General features: G+C 44.9%; 1 protein-coding gene across 1 annotated transcript in view; it reads left to right on the top strand.

Annotated features, from left to right (window-relative positions):
- LOC138265851 (G protein-coupled receptor kinase 5-like) overlaps positions 1 to 14,674 on the top strand; it is a 377,657-nt gene that overhangs the window by 334,784 nt on the left and 28,199 nt on the right. Inside the window, exon 14 of the mRNA XM_069213945.1 lies at positions 8,134 to 8,271. Within this exon, the coding sequence (XP_069070046.1) occupies positions 8,134 to 8,271 (138 nt within the window). The remainder of the gene's footprint in view (positions 1 to 8,133; positions 8,272 to 14,674) is intronic.

Genomic DNA, 14,674 nt, shown 5'->3' with positions numbered 1-14,674 from the left:
GGCTACAGTATCCGCAGTTATACCCAGACTTGATAACAAATACAAAGCCCATGAGGACTCTCCAACATGCTTAATCGGACACTCAAAACCAGATTCAGGGGTATCCAAGGCAGCCCAACCCCGCTCCAAGAATCCGTCCACTCCAATATCTGCACCTCCAGACAGAGGCAGTTGAAGGCTCGATAACATCGGGAAAAGGTTCCACTTCATGTCATCCATGACAGATAGGGCGGAAAACTCTGGCAGAATTAGGCCGCCACAACTGCCAAATGTGGTCCGACCTATCAGCATACATTGACTTATTAACTGAAGATGCAAAGGTTAAAGCCTGTAAAATCCTCCAAGAAGGTGAAAGAATATCAGCAGAGATTGTAGATTGTGCCACTGATATCTCAGCAACAGGATTCAGACAGCTAGCTGGTCCTGCTGTTCTACATACAGAACAATGGCTTAAAGGTCCAAAGCAACATTTTAGACTTACCCTTTGAGGGCAAGTCATTGTTTGGTAAGCATGTGGATGAGGAGCTCCAGTCTATCAAGACAGATATAGACACTGCTAAATCCCTAGAAACTCTTCAGTTTCACAAACAGCCCTTTCGAGGAGCTAGGAGCAGAGGAGCATATTTCTATAGAGAGGTGGTTTTCGACCCTACAGAACCCAAGACCAGTCTGGCCTGGATCAGTAGTGTCCAAGATATCTGCACTAGCAAACTTTTAGACAGCCACCATCAATGGCAAACATGCACCGCACTAGAGGAAAGTTTTTTTCCTGAGGCAGGGATTCTAACAAAAAGCAGTGATCCGTCCAAAATGTCGGCTATCCTACTCAACTTGCCCTCTCTATTGGTGGGTCAGATGGCACACCATTTTCATCAGTGGTCCCTCATTACATCAGAAAAGTGGGTACTCAATCTCATCACAAAGGGTCATACCCTAGAATTTCTAAAGATGCTGCCTAATACCTCGCCAATAGGACCACCCCCTCCACACTTAAAACGTCTTGTGGAAGTATCCAATATGCTGCAGAAAGGAGGAATAGAAATAGTCTCAAAACCACAGAAGGCGATGGGGTTCTATTCTCGTTTCTTCTCATTCACAAAAAGACAGGACATTGGTTCCCTATTGTAGACCTCTGCAAATTAAACACATTCCTGAAGAAACAATCTTCTCACATGGTAACGTTCCAGGATATCCTTCAGCTTCTCAGTCCTGGAGATCATATGACAGCCTTAGACCTTCAGGATGCATATTTGCATATACCAATCCACCCATGACACCGCAAATGTCTACGCTTCAAGGTAGCAGGCATATGCTACCAGTTTACAATCCTGCCATTCGGACTGAAATCAGCACTGTGCATTTTTACCAAGGTATTAGCTCCAGTGGCGGCCTTTCTCAGACAGAGTGGAGTTTAGGTCTTTCCATACCTAGAAGGCTAGCTGGTAACAGTGCAGACATACCAGCAGACATTAAAGGACACAGCAACCTGGCTGTAATTTTTCCGCAAGCTAGGCCTTGCAGTCAACTTTCAAAACTCTCACTGGACCCCCAACAACAACATTGACGTTTATGGAAGCATTTTTGGACCCACTCTGAAACATAGCTTTCACCTCTCAGGAGAGACAAGAAAAAATTTGACAGTTGGCAAAGACTTTAGCTACAGGAAAGTCTGTTTCTGTCTACATATACAAGTCACTCCTCTGAATGCTTTCCTCGTGCATTTATCTCATTCTGAACTGTCTTCTACAGATGCAAAACTTAGTTTGGAATGGGATGCGACCACTGTGAATGCGATCACTCCAAGGGGGATTGGACAAGCAGTGGCTGCAGACTCAAGGTTTGTTCGAGGACATCATTCACATCACTCCAGCAATGATACAAGCCATGAAGTGGTGGACCCGACCACCCAATCTATCAGAGGGGCTATCATTTCTGGCACAAATCCCCGAATATGTCATAACAACAGATGCTTCGCTGGAAGGTCAGGGGGGGGACATCTGCAAGATCTAACAATCAGTGGCATATGGGATCCAAAGGAATCCAAATTGCACATAAATCAGTTGAAGCTGAGAGCCAGCGCGCTGGCGTTAAAATATTTTCTCCCCAAGATGGCACACTCATCGGTGCTCATTCGAACAGACAATTCCACCACCATATTCTATGTCAACAAGTAGGGAACAACTTGCTTGCCAGCACTATCTATTCAAGCACAAGAGGGCTCTACAACAGCAAAAAAAAATTAGGGCGGAACATCCTCATGGACTCATTAAGCAGGACCAACGTCACCTACCACGAGTAGGAGCTCAGTCAACACATCCTGGACAACCTGTTCCATCGTTGGGGAAAACCAAAATTAGATCTGTTTGCAACAGGGGAGAACAAAAAATGGCAATTCTTCACAAGTTGGCATCCCCAGAAAGGATCATGGGGGAATGCGTTTGCTATGAGATGGTCAGGAATCTATGCTTACTGAGTATTCCGCTTTCCTAAATAAAACCAAACATTGAAAAGTTAGTCACCGGAGATTCAGTGCCAACCTTTCCATTAAAATGTTTCGATTTTTGCATATTTTTTTCAATATAAAATAATTATGTCTTTAGTAATTCAATTATTTGTTTGGTGTGTACTTGTTTGAGCATTTTTCGGAATACAAATTGCTTGGGGGTCCCCAACTTCCACTAGTGACTCATTGGGGGTCCTCAGGAGTCAAAAGGTTGGGAACCACTGTTCTAGAAGGTGTACATTGCTTTATTATATGTACCATGGGACTCCCACTTCGACGGCGGGGAATGATTCAAGCATGTGACTCTATAAAAGATACCAATACTGGAGAACTACAGGGAGTGCAGAATTATTAGGCAAATGAGTATTTTGACCACATCATCCTCTTTATGCATGTTGTCTTACTCCAACCTGTATAGGCTCGAAAGCCTACTACCAATTAAGCATATTAGGTGATGTGCATCTCTGTAATGAGAAGGGGTGTGGTCTAATGACATCAACACCCTATATCAGGTGTGCATAATTATTAGGCAACTTCCTTTCCTTTGGCAAAATGGGTCAAAAGAAGGACTTGACAGGCTCAGAAAAGTCAAAAATAGTGAGATATCTTGCAGAGGGATGCAGCACTCTTAAAATTGCAAAGCTTCTGAAGCGTGATCATCGAACAATCAAGCGTTTCATTCAAAATAGTCAACAGGGTCGCAAGAAGCGTGTGGAAAAACCAAGGCGCAAAATAACTGCCCATGAACTGAGAAAAGTCAAGCGTGCAGCTGCCACGATGCCACTTGCCACCAGTTTGGCCATATTTCAGAGCTGCAACATCACTGGAGTGCCCAAAAGCACAAGGTGTGCAATACTCAGAGACATGGCCAAGGTAAGAAAGGCTGAAAGACGACCACCACTGAACAAGACACACAAGCTGAAACGTCAAGACTGGGCCAAGAAATATCTCAAGACTGATTTTTCTAAGGTTTTATGGACTGATGAAATGAGAGTGAGTCTTGATGGGCCAGATGGATGGGCCCGTGGCTGGATTGGTAAAGGGCAGAGAGCTCCAGTCCGACTCAGACGCCAGCAAGGTGGAGGTGGAGTACTGGTTTGGGCTGGTATCATCAAAGATGAGCTTGTGGGGCCTTTTCGGGTTGAGGATGGAGTCAAGCTCAACTCCCAGTCCTACTGCCAGTTCCTGGAAGACACCTTCTTCAAGCAGTGTACAGGAAGAAGTCTGCATCCTTCAAGAAAAACATGATTTTCATGCAGGACAATGCTCCATCACACGCGTCCAAGTACTCCACAGCGTGGCTGGCAAGAAAGGGTATAAAAGAAGGAAATCTAATGACATGGCCTCCTTGTTCACCTGATCTGAACCCCATTGAGAACCTGTGGTCCATCATCAAATGTGAGATTTACAAGGAGGGAAAACAGTACACCTCTCTGAACAGTGTCTGGGAGGCTGTGGTTGCTGCTGCATGCAATGTTGATGGTGAACAGATCAAAACACTGACAGAATCCATGGATGGCAGGCTTTTGAGTGTCCTTGCAAAGAAAGGTGGCTATATTGGTCACTGATTTGTTTTTGTTTTGTTTTTGAATGTCAGAAATGTATATTTGTGAATGTTGAGATGTTATATTGGTTTCACTGGTAATAATAAATAATTGAAATGGGTATATATTTTTTTTTGTTAAGTTGCCTAATAATTATGCACAGTAATAGTCACCTGCACACACAGATATCCCCCTAACATAGCTAAAACTAAAAACAAACTAAAAACTACTTCCAAAAATATTCAGCTTTGATATTAATGAGTTTTTTGGGTTCATTGAGAACATGGTTGTTGTTCAATAATAAAATTAATCCTCAAAAATACAACTTGCCTAATAATTCTGCACTCCCTGTACAGTTACAGGTAAGTAACCAATTTCCTTACTGATGACTTGGTGTAGTTTGCTTCTCTGGGCCATGTGAAAGACCTGGTTTCAGCCTCTGGGATGTTACGATTGTGGAGAGGGAGTACTGAGTGACAGTGCACTAGCCTCCCAGTGCTTTGGAAATTCTGAGTCCCTGCAACCCAGGGGAGATTTCTCCTTGAACGTGACTTCCACGCGCATCAAGATGGCCACTTTGAGCATTGCACCTGAAGCAGACCTACCAGTAGAGCAGCTGAAGTACTCAGCCAGGAGCCCTCCAAGTTAGATCCTTAGATCTGCATAGACCTGGGTCCAGAGAATGAGATCCACAGTGCCACTCAAGCTCTCAGTTATGGGCAGTGTGCTTGGTGTGGGTTGGTATGGAGAAGAGAAGGGGGTGCCTTTGAACAACGCTGAAGGCTAATGAGCTTGGAGCCCTGTTGGCGTGCTTCTGCAGCATGTCTGCAGCCATACTTAATGTATAGGAAACGATTCTGGTAGACTATACATGAAATCAATAATTTTCACCATTGTGAGTTACCTGTTTGTGTGGAAGTAAGTAATTTCTGTGCTGTTAGTGTTTGTCCCAAGATGTGGCCAAATGTCTTCTAAGAAAAACAGTTCAGGGCCACAAAGGGAGAAAAGGGAACTCTTCTTAACCAAACCTTTTCTTTTGAATGTATTGAGAAACAGAAATATTACATAGAAGTGGTTAAGAAAGACTTCTTGGCAAAAGTCTCTCTTTGGAACCCAGCAACATTGTGGATGTTTTCACATGGGGCTACCAGGATCTTTACTCCACCTTAAGTAGCCCAAAAATTTCTGAATTCGATCTAGGGAAACATTTGACTTGTTATTCATTGCCTTTTGCTGATACCTTGAAGCAGAAGTTGTAAGGGAATTCAGTATCCTGGCTGTCTGTGTAACTATGATCTACACAGAGTTCTCCATTCCAATCTATTTTAGTCTGGATTTTCAATGTGGTTTGATCGCCTTGTGAATAAAGCTACTTTTGCAGTGTAGTTTATTTTTCGTCCTCTCCCGAATTTGACTCATTCCTGCAGTATGTTCTAGGAATGGGAGCCACTCTTGAAAGCAGTATTCCATTAGTCCACCTGTTAGGGAAAAGCTAGTTACTTGAAGTCACATTTAGTGGTTTGCATTTTGATAATGAATGATAAAATTGTATTTGATGTAAATTTGTCCATCCTGACATGCTAAATTATAAATTATTAATAAATAATTGGTTAATGGAACGAACAGCTGGCTAACAATGACTATTCTTGCAGATATTACTAACTTCTAGGGGGAACACTGTTTTACATTCCAAACATATTAAAGCGTGCATCTCAACTATTTGAAAACAAAATCACATTACAGCTCCATTGCTTGATATTGAGGGCTGTGCAGGCTTATAAAAGTCGTCTTCCCAAGTTATAGGTCCAAACCACAGAAAAGGGCCTATAAAGTGAAGGAAGTGTCTTTAACAAGTAAGAAACCTGATGCAGAAGGAACAATATATAAACTGAGAATAGAAAGCTCTCAATTAAATAAGAAAAGGCAGGCATTGGAATGCGGAGCAAAAGTTCTACACCAGCTTATATTGCCCCTCAGGCACTTCTCTTTGACATCAAGAGTGCCCCCAAGACTCTAAAATGTCTCTTTAGGTTGTGGAAACCTCTATGACCTTTGCGAAGATCTTAGCATTGGACAATAAAACAAGTGATTTGTGTAATGTTTTTAATGAAGATAGAAATCTCAATGATTTAGCCCTGTCAGTACAGAAGATGAGGCTGGTACAACCAGAGCTAGCCAGCATTCAAGGGCAAATATTCTTCTGAATGCTAAGAAGCTAATTATGATGTTCAGATTTAAAACATGTAAATTGCACTTGTCACCAAATGCTACTCTGTGGATTCAGATGCCAGGACTGAAGACATCTTTGTCAAGAATCCCCCTCTACCTTTGGTCAGCCCCAGCATCTCTAGTGGCCCCTGTTTTAGTAAGCGTTTCGATGTGACTCTGTTGGTGAAGCCTTAAAAGCCAGTTATGTTATAATCAATTTTGGAAACATTAAATCTTTTAAAGAAGGGATCTGTGAATCATGCTTGAAACTCTTTGTCTGTAATCTTTCTTGAATACATTTGGGCTGGCTTCCATGATCACTCTAACTGCTTGGAAATAAAATGGAAAAAAGGCTCTGCTATTAATTTGTCAAGGATTCCGTTGAACAACCACATTGAGGTCTCACAGGCTGCGTTGCTGCAGCAGATGAGCGTTTTGATGCCCATGTGGGGTGAAATATGCAGGCCTGTGCTAAGGTTTGAGCCGAGAACGTTTATGACCAGCAATGTAACAACATGTAGAATAATCAGATTTCTGGGGGTGCTGTGATGTATTGCTGAAAGTGATGCATTTGCTATTGACGGATATGCTCAAGGAGCTTGCCTGAATGCATTTCTGGGTGTAAGTGTGAGTAATTGCAAGATGGTGTCCACTAGTGGGTTGTGATGACATAGAGACAAGGGGACTGTCTCGGAACCAGAGTCATTTTGGCCACACTTACCCTGCAACATTGTCCATTACCAACTGAGTCCTCACTGTTTCTGAGAGAATAAACCACCAATCCCAGCACAGAGCCATGTAGCAGACAGGCATGGCATTGGTAAGAGCTTTATTGGATCAGGCATAAGAACAATGGACAGCCTTGTGGTGTTACACTGGATTGAAGTGGCAAGGCTGATAATAAGGGCCACTGTTTTCACATTGCTACTAGATTGCAGTAAATGGATGCAGTCTCCTTATGAAACTCACCTGCTTTGCTTACCAGCCGCCACTGTATGACCCTATGGGGGTCATTACAACCCTGGCGGTTCAAGACCGCCAGGGCTGTTTTGACAGAAGCACCGCTAACAGGCTGGCGGTGCTTCCAAGGTCATTACGACCGCGGCGGAACCGCCGCAGTCGCACCGCCGGGGCCGGCGGTTTCCCGCCACATTTGCCCTGGCGGTGATAATCCGCTTGCAGTGCTGCCCAGGGGATTACGAGTCCCCGTACCGCCAGCCTTTTCCTGGCGGTTTGAACCACCAGGAAAAGGCTGGCGGTACGGGGAGTCGCGGGCCCCTGGGGGCCCCGTGCAGCTTTTCACTGTCTGCATAGCAGACAGTGAAAATCCCGACAGGTGCAACTGCACCCGTCGCACGGCCGCAACACCGCCGGCTCCATTTGGAGCCAGCTCCTGTGTTGCGGCCGAGATCCCCTAGTGCGGCCGCATTGGCGACTGCCCGGCGGTCAGATCTCAGCCGCCCGCCAAGGTCATAATGAGGGCCTTTATGTCTGTTACGAGATCCTCTAACTTTTGTGTGTGACAAACAGCACTCCCTTATACCAGTGTCTGTGTCTCCACCCTCCAGTCACAGTAAAGCATGCAATACGCTTCCACTGTCTGCGGAAGCTGTCTTTATCCTTCCATCACAGGGCCATAAAAAAAGTTAACTTGACACTAGCCTGAGCATCTTATTGGATGGTGAAAGAATAGCTGGCAGGCCAGCCTGAGTGTAGGAATGATAGCTTTGGCATAGCTGAGACTTTAGTGGGGTTTAGAGTGACAGGAGTTCTGTGGTGGTCATAATGAATGGCTGGGATAAAAATAAGGGACAAGCTATGCTTTGTTCATTGTTTTCATTATGTTGTGAATTGTTTTGTGTGTTTTTCCACTTTCAGCCTCGCGCTGTGTACTGCAAGGATGTGCTGGACATTGAACAGTTTTCTACAGTCAAGGGTGTTAATCTGGACCAAACAGACAATGATTTTTATGCCAAATTTGCTACAGGCTGTGTCCCCATCCCCTGGCAAAATGAGGTAAGAAATTATTTCATATATATTAGTTGAGGGATCTGTTAGCAATTTCACTCACTAGCTTGATAACTTAGTCCCCTTTCATGGTGTAAAAACAGCAGTAGAAGAATTTGATCCCTTCTGAGTAACTGACGAGCTCATGGTGCAGAAGTATCAATAATTTCCTTCATAAACCATCTGGGTTCGAACACCATATATGTGGTGGTCTACTTTGCAAAAAAAGAGGGTCTTCAGCATGCAGGTCCAAAAGTACTTGGTATCAGACGATTCATAAAGCACTTGACACAGTAATAGATAACATTCAGAGCCATACGCAATCAAGCGATTTACTGGGTCCAAACATTGAGTATATCAAATATGGATTAATAGTTATTACATCTAATGATTTGGATCATTACCCCTAAAGCAGCATTTTCACCGTTATATTTTAGCAGGGCCTGTGTTGGCTATCCTTTTTATTCTTTCTTCAGTAATTACTGCTGTTTCTTTTCACCAGTGTCTGTTAAATCCTCATGGCAAAGCCAACATTTCTTAAGTTTGCATTGAGTGTTCATGGTGGTTTCCATAGGAAAAGCATTTTTTAGTTTTGCTAATAAGTTTTGGCGCTGTTTGACAAATCTTCACAATGTTTTCAAAACACTTCAGCTGCTATTTTGAAACTTTTGCCGTGATTTGTTAAGCGGCTTGGTTGTTGGGGGTTGAGGGGAAAAAAAGGGGTCCCAAAACGTGTTTTCCCCATGCAACTTCCAATAGGGACTTTAGACACGACTGCAGCCAACACCACCAATATTATGTATATCTATATATATATAATATATATTTGATGGCATGTGTAGCTGTGTTGGGCTCGGAGTGTTACAAGTTGTTTTTCGAGTGACTCCTCCGCTCGGTGATAGTGCGTATGGGCATCGAGTCCTTTGTTAGATTGTTTTCTTTCCACCGTCGGGTTCAGACGTGTTTCCTCTTGCTCCAGTTGATCTCGGTTCGGTACTATCTGAACTTCTGTCTTCTTTTCTATAAATGTCGGTATAGTTCTCGATCGGGTTTTTCCAATCTTACACTCGATCCCATTGTAATCGTCGGGGTCGATTTCTCACCCCTTAGGGGCGACCTTGCCCTTCTTGGGCCTACTTCGACGCATGGTAGTCGAACGATGTTAGGCTGATGGAACGGACTCAGTTTCGCTTTTGCCCTCGGTGTTGCGCCAAGTTTCCAAACACCGATCAGCACTCAGTGTGCAATCTTTGTCTCTCTCTGGATCACAGAGGAGAGAATTCTTACGCTTGTCAATCCTTTCATTCAGAACAGACTCTTAGGGTTCAAAGAGCGCGTCATTTGGAGATGGTATCATATCGTCCGAACAAACACCCGACATCTCGGAGAAGAACACACACGAGGAATTGGCACATCACGAAACCGTTTCCATTGCAGACTCCGATTCAGATTGAGATTCCGATGTTAGAAGCCAATCCATCCCACTGGTGCAGTACTTGAGTACATCAGCCCCTTCTCATCACCCAAAGACACCAAAAAAACTTCAGCACTGGTTTTGGGTCCCCCACTGCTTGCCAGCCATGGTTGGACCCGAAAAATACCATCGGATTACCAACCCTCGGGTTCGGCACTGAAACACAAGACCAAAGTGCATTTGGCACCAACCAGTTTGCCACATCTGTTTCGGGATTGAGCCGAAAATTAGAGACTTCCACCTATGAGGCGAAACAACTTACAACAATTTCAGAACCAACATTTTCGGACCTACTCAAACATTCGGTATCCAGATTTTCGGAGCTGAAACATCAAGGGGGAAAATATGCTCCAGCTACTGAGGAGTCTTCCAAAATAAGGCCCATATTGGAGTAATGGACTCTACACAGCAAAAAATCACTATCCATAAGGATACAGGAAGAATCGTTGCCTCTCCTCCTCCAACAATCAAAAGAAAATTGACTTTCCAAGAAACTTTAGAAACTGGGCCTCCACCTGCTAAAATGTTTAAACAAAAGGAAAAACCAAAATCACTACAACAGCCTTCACCACCACATTCTCCTTTACTTCCTGCCTCTCCACCACCAAATACTCCACCACCTTCACCTATACAATGTTTACCACAATCCCCTATCTCGAAACACATCGGGATGATTTATATGACACTTGAAGGAAGTTGGCTCTGTATATACTATTTCAAAGTACGAAATAGTGTGCACAGAGTCCAAGGGTTCCCCTTAGAGGTAAGATAGTGGCACAATTAGATAATTCTAATGCTCTATTTTGTGGTAGTGTGGTTGAGCAGTAGGCTTATCAGAGGGTAGTGTTAAGCATTTGTTGTACACACACAGGCAATAAATGAGGAACACACACTCAAAGACTTACTCCAGGCCAATAGGTTTTTATATTGAAAAATATATTTTCTTAGTTTATTTTAAGAACCACAGGTTCAAGATTTACAGTTAATACTTTAAATGTAAGGTACTTCACTTAGATACTTTAGGAACTTTAAGTGAAAACAATATCATGTACAGTCTTTGTAAAAATGGCAATAAGCTATTTTCAAAGAGGACACAGTGCAAAAATCAACAGTTTCTTGGGGGAGGTAAGTAAAGGTTAGATTAGGAGGTAAGTAAAACACTTACAGGTCTCAGTTCTGGGGCATAGGCAGCCCACCGTTGGGGGTTCAAGGCAACCCCAAAGTTACCACACCAGCAGCTAAGGGCCGGTCAGGTGCAGAGGTCAAAGAGGTGCCTAAAACACATAGGCGCCTATGGAGAACAGGGATGCACCGGTTCCAGTCTGCCAGCAGGTAAGCACCTGCGTCCTCGGGGGGCAGACCAGGGGTGTTTTGGAGAGCACTGGGGGGGACACAAGTAGGCACACAAAACACACCCTCAGCGGCACAGGGGCGGCCGGGTGCAGTATGCAAAGCAGGCGTCGGGTTTTCTATAGGTTTCAATGGAGGGACCCGGTGGTCACTCTAGCGGTGCAGGCAGGCACAGGGGGGGCTTCTCGGGACAGCCACCACCTGGGCAAGGCAGAGGGTTGCCTGGGGGTCACTCCTGCATCGAAGTTCGGTTCCTTCAGGTCCTGGGGGCTGCGGGTGCAGTGTTGGTTCCGGGTTTCGGGTCCCTTGTTACAGGCAGTCGCAGTCAGGGGGAGCCTCTGGATTATCTCTGCAGGTGTCGCTGTGGGGGCTCAGGGGAGTCGTCTCTGGTTACTCACGAGCTCGCAGTCGCCGGGGAGTCCTCCCTGAGGTTTTGGTTTTCTGCAGGTCGAGCCGGGGGCGTCGGGTGCAGAGTGTAGAGTCTCACACTTCCGGCGGAAAACGTTAAGTCTTTGGAAGTTGCTTCTTTGTTGCAAAGAAGTAGCTGGTTTTGAACAGGGCCGCTGTTCACGGGAGTTTCTAGGTCCTGTAGTCCAGGGCAGTCCTCTGAGGCTTCAGAGGTCGCTGGTCCCTGTCGGATGCGTCGCTGGAGCAGGTTTTCGAAGTTGGAGACAGGCCGGTAGGGCTGGGGCCAAAGCAGTTGTCGTCTTCCTTTTTCTCTGCAGGCTTGTAGGTCAGCAGTCCTTCTTCTTTCTTCAGGTTGCAGGAATCTGATTTCCTGGGATCTAGGGAGCCCCTAAAAACTGAATTTAGGGGTATGTTTAGATCTGGGATGGCAGTAGCCAATGACTACTGTCCTTGAGGGTGGCTACACCCTCTTCTTGCCCCCTCCCAGTGGGGAGGGGGGCACATCCCTAATCCTATTGGGGGAATCCTCCAAACTCAAGATGGAGGATTTCTAAAGGCAGGGGTCACCTCAGCTCAGGACACCTTAGGGGCTGTCCTGACTGGTGGGTGACTCCTCCTTGTTTCTCTCATTATCTCCTCCATCCTTGCCGTCAAAAGTTGGGGCAGTGGCCGGAGGGGCAGGAATCTCCACTAGCTGGGATGCCCTGGGGCGCTGTAACAAAAAGGGGTGAGCCTTTGAGGCTCACCCCCAGGTGTTACAGTTCCTGCAGGGGGAGGTGAGAAGCACCTCCAACCAGTACAGGCTTTGTTCCTGGCCACAGAGTGACAAAGGCACTCTCCCCATGTGGCCAGCAACATGTCTGGTGTGTGGCAGGCTGGCAGAAACTGGTCAGCCTATACTAGAAGTCGGATAGGTATTCAGGGGGCATCTCTAAGATGCACTCTGGCTGTATGTTACAATAAATTGCACACTGGCATCAGTGTGCATTTATTGTGCTGAGAAGTTTGATATCAAACTTCCCAGTTTTCAGTGTAGCCATTATGGAACTTTGGAGTTCGTGTTTGACAAACTCCCAGACCATATACTCTTATGCTACCCTGCACTTACAATGTCTAAGGTTTTGCTTAGACACTGTAGGGGCCTAGTGCTCATGCACATATGTCCTCACCTGTGGTATAGTGCACCCTGCCTTAGGGCTGTAAGGCCTGCTAGAGGGGTGACTTACCTATGCCACAGGCAATGTGAGGTTGGCATGGCACTCTGAGGGGAGTGCCATGTCGACTTAGTCATTTTCTCCTCACCAGCACACACAAGCTGTGAGGCAGTGTGCATGTGCTGAGTGAGGGGTCCCCAGGTTGGCATAAGACATTCTGCAGCCCTTAGAGACCTTCCCTGGCATCAGGGCCCTTGGTACCAGTTACAAGGGACTTACCTGAGTGCCAGGGTTGTGCCAATTGTGGAGACAAAGGTACAGTTTAGGGAAAGAACACTGGTGCTGGGGCCTGGTTAGCAGGGTCCCAGCAAACTTTCAATTCATAACTTAGCATCAGCAAAGGCAAAAAGTTAGGGGGTAACCATGCCAAGGAGGCATTTCCTTACAACACTCAACAGAATCTAGATCCACTTATATGATACAGATCCCATGCCTTCTAATGATCCTGATTTAAATCCGCAAGACCATCTCCCCCTGAAGATACCACTGCTTACAATCAGGTTATAGCTAGGGCAGCTGCGTATCATAAGATACAATTACACACAGATCCCATTGAGGATGATTTCTTAGTTGATACCCTAACATCTACTCATAAGGAGTATCAGTGTCTCTCTATGCTTCCAGGCATTCTTAAACATGCAGAAGACATTTTCAAGGAACTGGTAAAATTGAGAATTATTGCACCAAGGGTATATAAAAAGTATAAACCTGCACCCTCTGATCCGGTTTTTATTAGAGCTCAATTACCACCTGACTCTATAGTCGTCAGTGCTGCAAAAAAAAGAGAGCAAATAGCCAATCTACAGGGGATGCTCCCTCTCCAGACAAGGAAAGTCATAAATTTGACGCAGCCGGAAAGAGAGTAGCAACTCAAGCTGCTAACCATTGGAAGATTGCAAACTCTCAAGCTCTTTTGGCAAGATGTGATAGAGCTCATTGGGACCAAATGGAGGATTTGTTACAGTACCTCCACCAGAACACCAGAAAATGGCACAACAAATAATAGAGGAAGGGCAGGCCATTTCCAATAATCAAATAGATCTGCTATAGATTCATCAGATACAGATGCAAGGGGTATCAACACCAGTGTCATCATTAGAAAGCGCACATGGTTAAGGGCTTCAGGCTTCAAGCCAGAAAACAACAAGCTGTGTTGAATAGTCCTTTAGATAAGCAACACCTATTTGGGCCAGAGGTTGAAACCCCAATAGAAAAGCTGCAGAAAGACTCTGATACAGCTAAAGCTATAGGTGCCCTTTACACTACATCTACTCAGGGAACATTTTGCGAATGACGCAGTTTAGAGGTGGTTCCAAACCATCACCCTATGAGCCATCCACATCCCAACAGAAACAAGGGCCACATTTTTACAACACAGGCTATTACAGAGGGAATAATTATTGAGGGAGAGGTAAATCAACTGCCCCAAAAGGTGCCTCCACCTCGTCAAAACAGTGACCTTTTCAGCATCCCCACACAGTACACATCTCCTGTGGGAGGAAGACTGCAACATTTCTACCATCAATGCCACACACTACATAAGATCAATGGGTACTGTCAATTATCCAACATGGTTATTGCCTAGAACTTATCTACTCCACCAAACATTCCCCCTCGCTCGCACAGACTTGCTCTTTAACATCTTAATTTATTAAAACAGGAGGTACAGTCACTACTACTCAAAGGTGTCATAGAGATGGTACCTATATTCCAACAACAGTCGGGAGTGTATTCATTATGATTCCTCATACCAAAGACAGATGGTACTCTCAGACCTATCTTAGATCTCAGTCCCCTCAATCAATACATTCTGTCAGAACACTTTCACATGGTCACTCTCAAAGACCTAATTCTCTTGCTACAGGAACAAGATTACATGACAGCATTAGAGCTAAAAGATGCTGATTTCCACATTCCCATACATCCAGTACATCTTACATTTCTAAGATTTGTTATAGCAGGGAAG

This window comes from Pleurodeles waltl, chromosome 11 (genome assembly GCF_031143425.1).
Source record: "Pleurodeles waltl isolate 20211129_DDA chromosome 11, aPleWal1.hap1.20221129, whole genome shotgun sequence".
Classification (NCBI taxonomy): domain Eukaryota; kingdom Metazoa; phylum Chordata; class Amphibia; order Caudata; family Salamandridae; genus Pleurodeles; species Pleurodeles waltl.
Note: the sequence above shows the minus strand (reverse complement) of the source record. Positions and strands in the feature narration are given on the sequence as shown.